This window comes from Poecilia mexicana, unplaced genomic scaffold (genome assembly GCF_051168715.1).
Source record: "Poecilia mexicana isolate PSO_F unplaced genomic scaffold, ASM5116871v1 scaffold_5, whole genome shotgun sequence".
Classification (NCBI taxonomy): Eukaryota; Metazoa; Chordata; class Actinopteri; order Cyprinodontiformes; family Poeciliidae; genus Poecilia; species Poecilia mexicana.
This window is the reverse complement of record NW_028263374.1, coordinates 19,159,858-19,174,388: the sequence shown is the minus strand read 5'-3', so window position 1 is coordinate 19,174,388 and position 14,531 is coordinate 19,159,858. Positions and strand designations below refer to the sequence as shown.

Below are 14,531 nucleotides of genomic sequence, written 5' to 3'. Positions count from 1 at the left end.
TTATTCTTAAATCTTCCCAAAGGTTTCAGGTGGAGGACAAACCATAAACCCTTCCAAACCAAACTTTACACTTCACACAGTGCAGTCAGAAACGTACGCTCGCATTAAACTGAGGAGTAATTAGTAGGGAAAACATTTCCTAACTGGACTTACTGCACAGGTGGAAACCTATGCTAGAAATTCATGAGATTCTGAAGTTGTACCATTCTTCCACGGACATTTATAAAAGCAGTCTGTATGACGAGATATAGGATTTCATAGACCGGATGGTTAAAACATCTGAATTTGAAAACTTGAAGGGATGAATATTTGAAATGGATAAGAAAACAAATCAGATTTAAATCAGATTTAAATCTGCAGGCAAAAATATATACTACCTCTGTTAAAGGCCCATGCAGATCAACCACATCCCACAAGACCTACAGGTTTGGAAATGTTCAGATTTTTTCAAACTGGCACAAATCTTTGAGGACAAAACTTTAAATGTTCTTTAAGGGCAGTCGAAGGTCAATTTGTTTATAAAGACTTCATAATTTATTTTATTTGTTGTTTCTATTGTTCTATTTATTTATTTATTTATTTATATTTTACATGTTTAAAACTTTAAATGTTTTTCAAGTTTGGGATATGTTATTTATCCTGTTGAGAAACAGATACAATCAAGGAGAGAAGTGTTATTCACTTCACTTGGGAGCAGTCAGATCAGTTCTTTTCACTCAAATTATCTTTAAGTTTTATTTTCTTCTTCTTCTTCTTCTTGGGTTTTTAGCTGATATTCAGTCTCCAAGCAATAAACTCAAACTAACGTAGAAAACACAGATTGTTGATTTATTGGAGGAATTTTTAGCGGTAATCTCAGGCCAGTCCAGCAGGTGGCGGTGTTTTCCGATGCAAACCGAAGAATAAGACAACACGGAAACACATGGTAGCCAGCGTTGGGGATCAAACCTTTGGAGCTCTTCTGGATGTTTGAGCCTATTTTCTTTTAATCCCAGAAATATTATCTCTGTTTGACAGAAAAACACACCGGCTTGTTTTTTTATTTTTATTTAAGTTCAACCCGGATCGCTGACATCATGGTTCGAGTATTACGGTGAGTTTTTCTAAAGTTGTCTCAGTCTTTCTGCGTTTCAGAAGAGGTTTTAGTATTTTTTTTTTTTGTGACCAGACAAGCAATAAAGTCTGACTACTGGGAGGAAACTGGCCGAAATCGAGCAGAAGAGCTGTGATTTGTGACTGCAGGAGGTCTGAGCTTTAGCATCTTTGTGTTTTTGCTGTGCAGAGCCAAAAAACAGAAGAGGCCCAAAAATGTGGAGCAGTTTGATGAAGATGACCCCAAAGCCTACGGAAACATGCCAGTTCCTGATAAGGTAGGCGAAGCATCGTTAATGATCAATTTTGAGGTGCAAAATTCTGAATATTTATCTTATTTACAGAGGTGGACAGAGTATCTAAAAATTGTGCTCAAGTAGAAGTAGCTCTGCTTCAACATATTTATTTGGTAAAACTGTATAACTGTTTAAAAAGTACATAATCAGATGGACCAAAATATGAAATTAATTGGAAATGTTGGTATTATAAGGACGTAAATGACAATAATTATATGTAACAAAAAATAACAAAATTAGGCAAAATAATTTTTTTCCAAATCAGTTTATTTCAATAGAAAACTTTTGAAACTTTAATAAAAACTGCAGGTGTGTGTCTGTGGTGAATTGCTAAGTTAAAACATGTGCTTGTTTTTCATTCAGTGGGTAGAAAATTCAGAAATTTTACTCAAGAGTAGCGATACTTTATAATAAAAATACTCAAGTACAAGTAAAAATAGTAAAAATAGTAAAAATCTTCCTAAAAGTAATTTTTTTCAAATGTTACTCAAGTTAATGTAATTGAGTAAATGTAACTATTGGCTACCCAGCTGTGTTTATTAATCTCCACACAGCAACTGGAAGACATTTTAAATTTCCAAAATAAAACACAATAACCAAAACCGATAAATAAATAGGAAATAAAAACGAGACAAACCGAAACATGAATAAAAAGGATTATGAAGTCTATCAAGAAATATTAATCATCAGAATCAAAATGATGGAGCTCATTTAAATTTCTTCTGCGATCAATTGATTAATTACCTAATTCAACAGCCTCACTGGCCAAAGATTTTCTCTCAAGTGATTAAATTCTTGACGGCAGCAGAGGAAAATCTTTGTCACCATTTTCTTCTGCTTTATTTTACAGAGGTCATCAGAGTTTTATAAGGACAAGATCGATGAGTTTCATGACGAGAAGATCGCTGTAAGCTCACTCTGGTGCTTTTACCTGTTGGTGAATCATGTTGGAGTTTCTTTTTTCTTACCGCATCTTTTGTCGCGCTGCAGAAACTTCTCGCTCATGGAGTTCAGATGGAGAGTGACGTGGAGGAGCTAGACGATGAGGTTTTGATTTATGAGTTTGTTCTGGTTTTTAGTTTGATGATAAATGCACCCCAAACTAAAAGTTGCCTGAATGTCCCAGGAGGAGGTGATGGCTCTGGACGAGTCGGAGTCAGAAGAAGAGGAGCAAGAGGAGGCAGAGGAGGAGGGGACGGATATGGAGAGTGATCTGGAGGAGAAAAAGGAAGAAGGTAAAGATTTAAGGAAGGTGTTTTAAGTTGGATTTTCTTTTATTTATCGCTCTTTCTAAGCTGTTTTTACTATCCTCAGATCTTCCCAATGAGATGGCGTGGGGCACCAAGAAGAAAATGTTCTACAACACGGATTATGTCGTCACTAGTAAATTGTTTTGTTATTTCCAGTGACATTAATGGGCCGATTTGTGACGTTTTGGTGCAGATTTAGGATTTTGGTTGTGTTATTGTAGAGGGGAGACCACAGGAAGAGTTGGATGCTGAGGAGCAGGAGGAGGAGGAAGAAGCAAAAAATATCCAGAAACGTTTAGCCGAAAATCTGAGTGAGGAGGATTACGATTTAAACTTTCTCCAGGTAAAAATGACCCCCCCCCCCCCTCATAAACAGTCGATCCCATTCTGAATGAGCTTTCTTACCGAGATTTTATCCTCAAAGGAGTTTGCAGTGGAGGAGAAGGATGAAGACAAACCTGTGGAGAAACAGGAGAAAATTGTGAAAGATTTGAAGCAGATGTCTCTGAAGGAAAAGATGAAACTTTTAAAGAAAGAATCACCGGAGCTGCTGGAGCTCATCCAGGACTTCAAGGCAAAGGTACGACTAATAACCCCTTACCTGAAACCTCATGACCCTTCTATCCCCCTACGTCATCTCGTGTGTTTGACATCTTTGTGTTTGCAGCTCACTGAACTGAAGGATGAGCTGGAGCCGATGATGCAGATGGTCAAAAACGGGAAGATCCCTGCAGGACAGGTCGGAACCAGAATCACCAGAACCTGTTTTACAACTTGTTGAAATAAAAAGTTTAGATCCAGTGAGATCAGGGCTTCGCAAACTTTTCTATGCCACCTCCACCTAACAGCGTTCGCTTCTGGCCCAGGACTCACTTTACAAACTCATGATGCTGCAAAATATTTAAAGAAACATCAACTTTTAGATTTTTTTTTTCTCACACTTTTATTCACTATTCAGTAATTATAATATTTATTTCACATAAATTCTGTCTCATACCTTCTGATTTTAGTGAACCAGAAGTTCGTCCTCCACAGCAGAACTGCTGCACGGTTCCTTCGCTCTTTGTCTCGACAGAAGCTCTTAAATTGTTCGCTGCTGTTCTTGTTTCAGGAGCAAAACAGCCTGATAAATCTGACCATGAAAAGTAGATTAGATTTTATGCTAAAAAAAAAATTAAATATTGATCAATTATTTTTTTCATTTTTTTCTTAATCTTTCCTCAACCTTTCTGAGCTTCCCGTTGGTGAAGAGAGAAACACTGAGTCGGATCACTTTTTCAGTGAATATTGCTCTGGAATCCAACAAAACACACCAATTCTCTTCACCTGATGTCTGTAGTGGGGCTTTGCTGTGAGAGATGTATTCCTGCACAATGTGTTTTACGTTTGTTGTCGATTAAAAGCTCAGTTTGTGTGAAACTGATGAGTTTTTACTTGTTTTCCCAAAGTGGGCGGACTACCTGGAGACAAAACGGCAGCTTTACCTCAAGTGAGTCCTGATTAGATTGTCTCCACGTGTTGAGAGGAAACGCTCTGTGGTTAACGCGCTTTTTCTGCTGCAGCTACTGCACCAACATCAGCTTCTACTTGGTGCTGAAAGCAAAACGGATCCCTGCACACAACCACCCTGTGATCGAACGGCTGCTGACCTACAGAAACGTAAGTCCACCTGCTGACGGCGACGCATCAGGCAGCAAACGTCACATTTTGTCAAATGCCATCATCCAGAAAACATGCATAACATATATTTATTGATCAATATTGACTCCACTTACTACCAATCAAAAGCAACTCCAAACAGGTGTGCTGTTTGGAGTTGAACTCGGTGTTTTGCAGTTTTCTAGAAGTTTGTTCCAGATTTGTGGTGCATAGAAGCTGAATGCTGGTTCTACATGCTTGGTTCTGGTTCTGGTGAAGCAGAGCAGAACCAGAAGACCTAAGTGGTTAATCCATTGATAACAAACACAATGTCAGAAAAATGTCCGAGCTTTGGGTGTAAAAGCGTTTGAGTAAACATTAAATTCTGGAGGGTTTTCTTTCAGCCTACTTCGTGTTGTTGAACAGGTTCTATTCAAGTGTTTTATTTACTTCTTATTATTGCAGCTCATCAATGAACTGAGTGCAGTAGATGCTCGTCTGGCTCCAGAGTTTCGCAAACTTCTAGTTGAAGATGAGAAAGATGATGAAAGCTCAAAGAGAAAAACAGAGGGCAAGAAGACCAAAGTACCAAAACAAAAGGTAAGTCATATTCTTGCTTTTTCAGATTAATCGGATATGAAAACTGTCGCTGATGTTAAAAGTCAGCATGTGATGCAGGACTCTGGAGAAACTCCACCTGAGAACAGCGACTCGGACTCGGACTTGGACGAAGAGGCAGCTCTGCGTTTCTACAAAGAAGTGGAGGAACGGGTGAAACTGAAGAGGAAGAGCAAAAACCCAGAAGCGTGAGTGTGGTGTGAACCTTCAGTCTGCTGGTTATTATGAGACGGAAATGTAAGAAAACTTACATTTGATGCAGGCTGGAGGAAAATAATGATGATGAGGGGGATGAAGAGCTGGATCAAGATGCCAAAAGAGGAATCACTTATCAGGTACTGAAGCATTTCTATACATCAGATGAAAAATTCAGTAGTTATTCCCAGATCTCACCTCAAACATCTGGATGATGAGAAGCAGAAAAGAAGAATATATCTGTACATTTCACATTTAGACGCTTACCTCGGTCTCTTCTTAAAAACATGGAAATCTTAAAAACTTCCAACAATTTTGTTTAGTGTCTCATAATCTAGTCCAGATTTAATACATTTGAAATAAAGTTAATCCAGAGGCTGAATAAAAGCACAGAGGTAGTAATTTAATGTAGTGCAGTGTTTGTGAAAATAAAACTTCTCTCTAAATGTTTTGTATTTGGATGTACAATAAATTATTAAAACTAGTGGATAAATCTAGAAACTTGAGTCTGGAAAAGTTAAATTTACCCCCAACTAGATGATCCTTTAACAGGCTCATGGATATTATGACAAATTTTTAATTACGTTCACTTCTTCTTACTCCTTTTCAAAAAGAAAAGTAAACTAGTTATTTTGTTCTTGGTTATGTATGCACATGTTTTCTCAGTTGATTAGTTTTCTTGTTTTTAAAAACGTGTTTGAAATAAATAAATCAGATCAGTCCCTAGAACATGTTCAGGTTCTGTAGTTTCTTTAGATCTGACACTTCTTTATTTCACAACTTTCCCACTTTTTTTAGGCACCACATATTGTCACTGTAAAATCCACTCAGAAAAAAGGGAACAAAAATCCAAAGAACATATTAGAAATCCTGTTAAAAACTCTAATATTGTTTTATGGTAGAAATCAGTTTCTTTTGATATGAAACCTTAACTAAAACTGCAGGTGTGTGTCTGGTGAAGTTTTGGTTAAAACCTTTTTGTTCTTCATTCAGAGACGTTAATTATAGTGGATAAAGAATCCAGAAATTTTACTCCAACAAAGATTAGAAAAAAATGACTTGAGTAAAAAGTACAGCACAGTAAAAATACTTCTAATAGTACATATTTTAAAAAATCTACTAAAGAAAATGTAACTATTTACTCCCCACCTCTGCTTAGAAACTTATATTTTAGATAAACATTTTTTAAATCTTCTGGCTCTTGCGTCTCACTAATAAATGATTCAAAGTGAAACAGCAACGTTTTTTAATGCTGCGGTTTTATTTGCAAATCGTCTCAAGCGTCAGTGACAACACAGCAGATCAAATATCTCTCATGCATCATCATGTTTCTACCCCAATCCCAGTTCAATTCTCAGTGTTTTCTGCTCTGGTGCCTCCACAGATGGCCAAGAACAAGGGGCTGACGCCCAAGAGGAAGAAGATCGACCGGAACCCCAGAGTCAAGCACAGAGAAAAGTTCAGACGGGCCAAAATCCGCAGGAGGGGACAGGTTTGTATCGCATGCGGCGCTGAAGGAATCATGTCAGACTGTCATCCGTACGGTTTTTCTAACCTGCGTTTGTTCTCACCAGGTGCAAAGTGTCCGTAAGGAGGAGACGCGGTACGGAGGCGAGGCGTCTGGGATTCGGGCCGGTGTCAAAAAGAGCACCAAGCTCAAGTAGCCAGCAGCGAGTCCAGAGAGTTGAGCTGTTATTGGTCAATAATCCTGAAATCACACGTTTTTCTGATGACATTAATAAACACTCAAACAACCTTAACGATAATCAGCTTGATTTGTTCGTAGAGGAAACTCTTCACGAATTAAACCCGAACGGCAGACCGGGTCAGGGTCATTTCCGTCCCGCAGCTTGCTGAGTTATAAACCTATTGTGCGCCGTCGTCAGGTTGCTCACTATCCGCTCCTCGATCTCCACGCCCTTCTCCACGTCGCCCTCGGTGACGACCAGCTCATCCCGGGACTCCGGGGTCACGACCACCACGTAACCGCGCCGCGAGTCCAGCACATTGGCCACCACCGCCTGGTGCCTGTAGGTGTCCAGAGCGCGCCGGGCCCTGTCCAGCAGGATGGTCGGGTCCGTCTCCAGCTTGAAGGATGTGACGAACGCCTGAGGCGCCCAGTCCTTAACGAGCGGCGACAGGATCTTAGGAACCATCTTCATGCTGAGCTGATGGAGAAACAAAAAGATTGTATAAATAATGACATGCGATGGGTTTAGACTCTAGTCCTACTGGCTAAATATTACAACCCACACTGCAGCATGTCCAGAGACATAACTTCTTTAATTTATTCATTTTATTTCACGTACCTGAAGAGGTCCGTTAGAAGACTGGATTTTGTGTTCAGGCATCTCTGACGCCGGGATGTAGAAGTCAGAGACGGCTGCAGCCAGGTAGAACATGGCCTTTGACCCTGATTGAAGATGAAACATTTGTAAACAAGGTTTAAGCACATGCAAACAGAATCGATAGCTTTAAGCTGTAAAATGCAAGGCTCTTAAAGATGTGGAGAAAGGCTCATGAAATCATCTTTTATTGCAGCATCGTAGTTTTACACTGAAAAATGTAGAAAAATCCAACCTTTAATTTGAACACTTTTTAATTTGGAAAATCTCAATAAGGACATATAAGATTTTTAATTCTTAAAAAATTGAAATTTCATCTTTTGGGTAAAAATGTACTACGACAAAGGATTATTTCTCTTTATAAAAGGCATAACTAGTAGTATGCTATTTAATATATTATGCCCTCCACATATTACTGCCTGAATAAATGCACCACTCTGGACCAAAAACAACCAATCAGAGCCAGGAGGAGGGTCTTAACACTGTCAATCAACATTATGTAATCGCTGCTAAATGTGCTAACGCGAGAGAAACAACCCACTGTTACAGGAAACCTGTTTATCACTGATGGCGGGGAGAAGCTGGAGCAGCACTACATGAGATTGTGATTGGCAGCACTAAGACCCGCCTCCTCGCTCTGATTGGTTGTTTCTAGGTAGAACTGGGAGAAGGTAGAGGAGCTCAGATTTTTCAGATACCTTACAGTCACGACATAGTGACAGTTTAAACAAATATGTACAAGAATTTTTTTAAATAAAATTCTGCAGCTTTAAGGTGCAGGATGGTGCAACTAATTATTTAGTACCTATAGAGCTGAGCGCCTGTGCCGCTGCTTTCAGTAAATGCAGATACTCCGAAAGAGTGTTGAACTCGATGGGTAGAAGAAGTCCTCCGTCTTTCACTTCGTTGTACCTCTTCAGCACTCTGGCGATGTTTGGAAGCACCAGCTGGTCGACCACCACCTCCCCCGCTTCCTCACCGTCTCCCGCCCTGAGCTGCAGGGCGTCCAGCATGTTGATGGTGGAGAACAGGCGTGTGTAGGGGTAGAGAGAGCGGTGCCTGTGCAGGAAAATGACGGCGTAGCCCGACTCGATGAAGTATTCCGCCGAGGAGGCTCCTCGCCTGCCGCTGCTGAAGTTATCCAGGAAGCGGACGGTGCGCGACTCCAGGGGGACTTTGGTGCCGCCTGACGTGATGAGGACCACTCTGCAGCCCGCTTTGGCGTGACGGGCGGCGAAAGCAGCCATCTTCTCCTTGACCTCCTCGACGTGGGAGGGAACGGCAAATTCTTCAGCCAGCTTTCCGTCAATGGACGATATTCTGGGTTCGGCCATTATCTGATAAGAGAGAAGAGGCATCAAGAGAGAAGTTTGGCTGCTCGTGTCTGATTAGCTTTAATGCTTTTTATTATGGATTTGACCTGGGACAACAGAATGAAACAAATAGGCCGGCACAACATTATGAAGTTGTGATGTTATAGCTAAATATGAGCTGTGATCTAATTATAATTTCAGTCTTAGAATTCTGACTTTTTTTTTAAATCATTAAATTTTAATCTCAGAATTCCAATTTATTTTTTTAACAAATGTGGGGGGGGGGGTTTGCTAAAAATTTGGACTTTAATTTTATAATTTACTTTTTTATTCTCATAATTCTTTTTTCGTTCTGACTTTTTCTTCAGAACTGACTTTTTTATTTTATAATTTAACTTTTTTTTGTCATAATTCTGACTTTTGTTTCCTTAAATTTCTTATTTTAATCTCAGCATTCAAATTATTTTTCTCCAGAATTGACTTTTATTTTTTGAAACTTGAATTTTTTGTATTCTGACTTTAATTTTAGAATTTACTTTTTTTCCCCCTTCAGAATTCTTATTTTTCCTTTCTCAAAATTCATTGATTCAGACCAAATTACAATAGTCTGGCATCTTTGAATCCATGCACACATTACTGTCCGAGCCCTGTCTACAATGCTATGATTTTGTTTAAAATCAAAATCATTGCAGCAAATAAGTCAGCAATCTTTGGAGAAACACACATTTGCACCACAAATATAAAAACAACTGCACGTTTCATCTGTAAATCAGAACTTAAAGACGGACGACGCAAAATATGGAGCTCAGAGGGTCACACGGTCAAAGTTAGATTAATATACCGATGAGTGGAGAAGCGAATTCTCTCGCAGCTAAAATCAAATATTAACTGTTTTTGCCCGTCTTAACTGGTAAACTCTTTAGATTGGACTATCAACAACGAGACGCCACGCCAGAAATTACTACATTTTCCTCTGATTTGTACGTAACTGCGACACAATGAAACAACTACAGCAAAGTAGAAATGAAGTATGTCATGCACACCGATGAAGATGTTTCTCCTGTCACTTCAGGGATGTTTTCGTTCCTCCTCCACAACTTGATTTTACTTCCTGAAATGAACTCAGCTTTGAGACTCTACGGTTTCTAAAAATACAAAGGGGGGCCGTCAGCGCCCCGCAGTGGCTGGAAACGGTACTGCCACTGCGTGTTTCATCTTAACTGTCAACATTAGCCGAAGTAAGTAGGCAGAAATTAAACTCAAATAAAAGTAGCACTGCTTTAATTTGTTTTAACTCAAGTATATGTCAATATTAGTAATATAAAAAATATTCTTTTAATAATCTTTTAACAATTGTTTACTTAAAAGCCCTGCTAGTCTAGGTCTAGAATTTAGACAATTTAATGCAAATTAGTCATGGCTATAAATGTTAATGTACAAACATGTTAATTGTTCCTATCATATAATTAAATAAATAAAATAATATGAAAATAAAAGTAGAAAAATATTCAGTAAAAACTCTATTAAAGTACTGAGAAATAATTTGATTGTATCTTATTTAATTTGTGAAAATGGCCAGGAGTCAAATCCAGGACTTATGAGGCAATCAGGCAGACAAACAAAATATACCTGCTTAAACAGTCAGCAAGGTTTGATATTTAGACCAGAAAAAACCTGTAGCTGTCACTGGAAAATTCAACTGCTCATAAATAACATCAGCTCAGACATAAAATAGAAAAACTGTTTAATTTTCCATCATTCCACAACATTACTTCAAGTCTTTCCAGGTATCACCCATTGTGGAGTCTCACCTGACACCATCTTTAATTTCTCAGGAAAAGGTATCAGTAAATGATGGTCTAACATTAAGATTTATTATTATTATTTTAAATTCACATTTATTAACATGGTTACGGTGCTTATATTCTTTCTATATTTCCCTTTTTACTGAACATGAATCACCAAAAAACATCACAAAAAGATACATGAGGGACAGGCTGTGCTCAAGATAATATTTAGTTCAACTGAATTAGTTAAATAGTTTTTATTCATAGTTATGAAAGTAGTGAGCAAAATCACTCAAATGTCAGATCAGTATGAGAATAATTTAAACTGTAGAGGATGGAGAAATGTTCTCCCTCTTCTTAAAACGTTCCTCTTTATAAAAGCTCCTTATGAGGATCCTTTCACACAACTCACATTGTCCCTTCTTGGAAAACCTCTTGTAACAATGTTGAATACAATTATACACAAGCAACAACAAAAAAATAGATTCGTGGTTTTCTATTAAAACCTCACAATGCAGCATTTTCTGCTGGGCCTGTGTGCAGGTGTGCCATGCTGTGTTCGTTTGTGTTTTACAACAGAATCGTTGATAAACTGCATTTTATTTTGTTTTTCTTATTCGTTTTATAAATTGCATAAAGACTTTCTCTCACTTTTCACACACACCAAGAGTTTTTAAGGTGTGATATAAACTAAATGCAGTTTGAAGTAATTTTGATGCAAAAGCCAAAAGGAAATATCACATAAATTTACTGTCATAAAGCCCTCATAAAAACAATATTATTAAGAGCTTGAGCTTTGCTCTTAATAATATTATTATGAGTTATATACGTTAATTAAATAATAATAACTTTATTTTGGAAGTTATTCAATATTAATATGTACTATTCACGATTGACCAACAAGTGGCGCTGTTGTACAGTAAAATAGCCAATTTTAGAAGGTAATTATATTTTTTATCTTTCTGAGACGGCAGTGATTGACCAGATTGGTTTTGTTTGAATTATTTTCAAGCTAAATTTTAATTTTTGCACTTCCCTTTATAAACTGTGCTTGCTTCACCCTTGACAGAGGCCCCAATATTGCGGTGGTGACATAGCACTGCCCTAAATACAAAAAACCACTAAATTTGCAAAAGATGCCCAAGCATTTAAATATTCAGGTTAGGAGACAGCTATTGGATTTAAAATAATAATAATAATAATAATAATAATAATAATAATAATAATAATAATAATAATAATAATAATAATAATAATAATAATAATAATAAAGTAAAAATATGAACATAAAACTAAATAAAAATTGTGAAAATAAAAAATAAATAAATTATATAGACAGAACATTGCTCCTCAGGCATGTGAAAATGTGCTCACATTATCACATGTTGTATTATATGTGCAGAGAAAGGTTGCAACACCAACTCACATAAACACATTAATATAAGTTTTTAATGTAAAGCTTTCAGTTTCCTCTTTGATGAAAAGAACATTGTGGCCAACTCCAGCTTGTAATCTGATAACTTGGCCACTTAGAGCTATCTCAACAGGTTTGGATGGAAATCTGCACACTGGAAGTGCAGCAGATGATCTGGGAGATAAATAACTAGAAACTATCTGACATCCATATTGTATGAGCTCTTTTATAATGTTTTTCTGTATGGATACAAATTAAATTGCATGCTGAGGTTAGATGAAAATAGAAACTCATTAGCGAAGCAGACATATTCAAAGTTTATAAAATCCTACATAATACAAACTAAGCAGATAACATTTATTTTGGAAAACTATGCCTGGCATTGCCCAGCAATAAACAATAACTCCCATGTTATGTCATAACAGAGTTGAATCAAGGACAACGTGATAAGGAACTTTGATCCTCTGAGTACGGGCCAGACACTTAGTGACATAGAGATTGTGTTCACATGAATTTCACCCTCAGCACTTACTGAGGTTGAGGTTTTCACTGAACAAAGAAACAGTGTTCCTCTTAATTTCATGTTTAAAATAAACAAAGTTTATAATACAATTTAATATTTCAAAAGCAAAATCTGTAAACCCAAACAGACACCCATTATCAGACAAAATGTTGACAACATCTTTATATCTAGCGGCACTGATGAGGGTTAAAAAACATTTGTAAGAATTAATGAGATGGAAGGTTTAGGCTTTGCAGGTGGTGAAAAAAATATGGATGCTATATGGGGTGGATGGATGGATGGACAAATGGATGCTATGTTATTTCTTAATATAAAGTTTTGTGGAAGAAAAAAATGTGCTGGATTAACAAGTGCAAGCTTCAAGAAAAAACCTTGAATTTCCATTAAAAATCCACAGTTTGTGAGAAGAGTCTTGGATCACTAACCACAGCCTGAGAGCCAGGGTGAATTTCCCACAGAGTGAAAATTTGGGGAGACACGTCTTCTACTGGTGTTAGTCTGTGGGGTTTGATCAAAAATAGAGTCAGCACAGCTGTTTTCCAGGAAGAAGGTCTTAGTGCACATCATACTGACAAGCTTCACAGAGATGCTGGTTTAATTTTCCAGGAAGGCTTGACATTTGTCCAAAATGTCAGAAGTACCAGTGCCACTTTTAATGAGCACAATTTCATTAATGGTGGTTTTTGATTTGGGCAACATGGCATATTGGTCAAGGCGGCAGCCTGAGGCCGGCCCCAGTAAGTCTTTTTATTGTTCACGTACACATGCTGTCAGTGAGGGAATGAACGACGTTCCCTCACTGACACCTTAGTTGTGTCTACAGTGTAATTACTTTAAGAATGAATGACACCAACATCTAATCAAAGTTTGGTTCAAAGCTTCATAATAGGCTCTTTACTGGTTTTATTAATGAATGAAGATTGCATTTCCTGAAAAACCAAAATGATCAATTATGATTTTTCTTCATCTTATGAAGGATTATGTTTTTGATTTTATAAAAACAATAATGCAAAATTTATTTAAAAAAACATAATGAAAAGTAATGTTTGTTTGGCATTGTAGGATCTTAAATATAACTGGACTAGCGGTGAACCCAGGTGACCATTTGTTATTACTATTCTTGATGCTTCTTTAACTCCTCAGCAGAGCTACAGGCTGATGCCTCCATGACACACCACACTGATGTGGTGGTTATTTAATGCATAACACCTCTGACCAAGTATCTATACTGTGCATATATTTAGGACATTCTTTTTAGGTAGGTTATTGTGCTAAAAGCCATGTACTGTCATTATCTGTAAGCTATAATCATCCAAATTACCATATGTAAAGGAGTTTCAGTGCTTTTTTGAAATGAGTTACTGAAATAAATTCACTTTTTCATGATATTCTAATTTTAGATGTAGCTGTAATGTCTCAGTTTTCTATTTTTATATTGCTTTATTTAGTAAACCTGTTATTTCACGTACATTTGACTAGGTTTTAGGCTATACCATACAGTTCATTTGAGGATACAGTACAGTATATTCGCTTAATATAAACCCCGAATGCATCTGTTGCATTGATTGGTTTATTGATCGAGGTTTAACCATGTATGGATGCCTTTTTCTTTTGCGGGCGTGAGCATTCAACCGCGCTAGTTTCTGTGGCGGCAGGCGTGGTGAAAACAGAGAGGTGGGAGAAAAAAAAAAAAAAAAACCTTCATGTGCGTCGTCATATGTGAAAGTAGTTCCGGGCACCGAACTAAGGGGGGAGAGTCCCGGATGTTGGCTCGGCTGCCGAGAGAAAGGCGAACGGGAGAAGGCGGAGAAGCCGAGGAGAGGGACGGCGCGGCACTGTAGGCACACCGGGCGAAGATCTCTGCACAGAGGACAACAACTGTCAGGAGCACTGGGCTCTCCTGAGCTGGCGGGGAAGGACACTCTGTGTTGGACAAGAGGTGGTGGACGGAGCGGGGAGACAGCTGCTGTTAAACTACCGTGAGGATTACCAGAGAGAGCCGCCGTCTCTGCTGCTTTCATCCTGAGTAAGTGAGCTACACGGGAATGGAAGTTGAACTA

General features: G+C 38.0%; 3 protein-coding genes across 4 annotated transcripts in view; 2 read left to right on the top strand and 1 right to left on the bottom strand.

The window, feature by feature from the left end:
• The first annotated feature begins 870 nt into the window (after positions 1-870).
• Positions 871-6,849, top strand: utp3 (UTP3 small subunit processome component). The gene is made up of 16 exons (XM_088005699.1): positions 871-1,093; positions 1,283-1,370; positions 2,239-2,295; positions 2,379-2,435; positions 2,515-2,623; positions 2,703-2,771; positions 2,860-2,981; positions 3,063-3,218; positions 3,306-3,377; positions 4,087-4,127; positions 4,201-4,297; positions 4,742-4,876; positions 4,955-5,082; positions 5,157-5,229; positions 6,474-6,581; positions 6,664-6,849. Exons 1-16 carry the CDS (start codon positions 1,077-1,079, stop codon positions 6,751-6,753), a joined length of 1,419 nt encoding a protein of 472 aa, XP_087861825.1. The 5' UTR covers positions 871-1,076; the 3' UTR covers positions 6,754-6,849.
• On the bottom strand, positions 6,452-9,901 carry ppcs (phosphopantothenoylcysteine synthetase). Of its 2 annotated transcripts, XM_014998687.2 has the most exons (4): positions 9,791-9,901; positions 8,240-8,771; positions 7,399-7,502; positions 6,452-7,257 (listed from the first exon to the last, which is right to left on the bottom strand). In XM_014998687.2, exons 2-4 carry the CDS (start codon positions 8,766-8,768, stop codon positions 6,922-6,924), a joined length of 969 nt encoding a protein of 322 aa, XP_014854173.2. In that variant the 5' UTR covers positions 8,769-8,771; positions 9,791-9,901; the 3' UTR covers positions 6,452-6,921. The 2 variants fall into 2 exon arrangements, with proteins under 2 accessions (XP_014854173.2, XP_014854166.2); XM_014998680.2 differs by lacking the exon at positions 9,791-9,901 and having other exon boundaries at positions 8,240-9,760.
• Positions 9,902-13,991: 4,090 nt separating this feature from the next.
• foxj3 (forkhead box J3) overlaps positions 13,992-14,531 on the top strand; it is a 111,856-nt gene continuing 111,316 nt past the window's right edge. Inside the window, exon 1 of the mRNA XM_014998698.2 lies at positions 13,992-14,497. The gene's annotated coding sequence lies outside the window, so the exon portion shown is untranslated. The remainder of the gene's footprint in view (positions 14,498-14,531) is intronic.

Excerpts from the sequence above, each read along its gene's own strand:
- utp3 (XM_088005699.1), top strand. Across the intron at positions 1,371-2,238 it reads ACATGCCAGTTCCTGATAAG|AGGTCATCAGAGTTTTATAA; the intron begins GTAGGCGAAGCA and ends TTTATTTTACAG. Across the intron at positions 4,298-4,741 it reads GGCTGCTGACCTACAGAAAC|CTCATCAATGAACTGAGTGC; the intron begins GTAAGTCCACCT and ends TTATTATTGCAG.
- ppcs (XM_014998680.2), bottom strand. The coding sequence starts at position 8,792 with ATGCCTCTTCTCTCTTATCAGATAATGGCCGAACCCAGAATATCGTCC. Across the intron at positions 7,503-8,239 it reads ACAGGCGCTCAGCTCTATAG|GGTCAAAGGCCATGTTCTAC; the intron begins GTACTAAATAAT and ends ATCTTCAATCAG. Across the intron at positions 7,258-7,398 it reads CTTCTAACGGACCTCTTCAG|CTCAGCATGAAGATGGTTCC; the intron begins GTACGTGAAATA and ends TTTCTCCATCAG.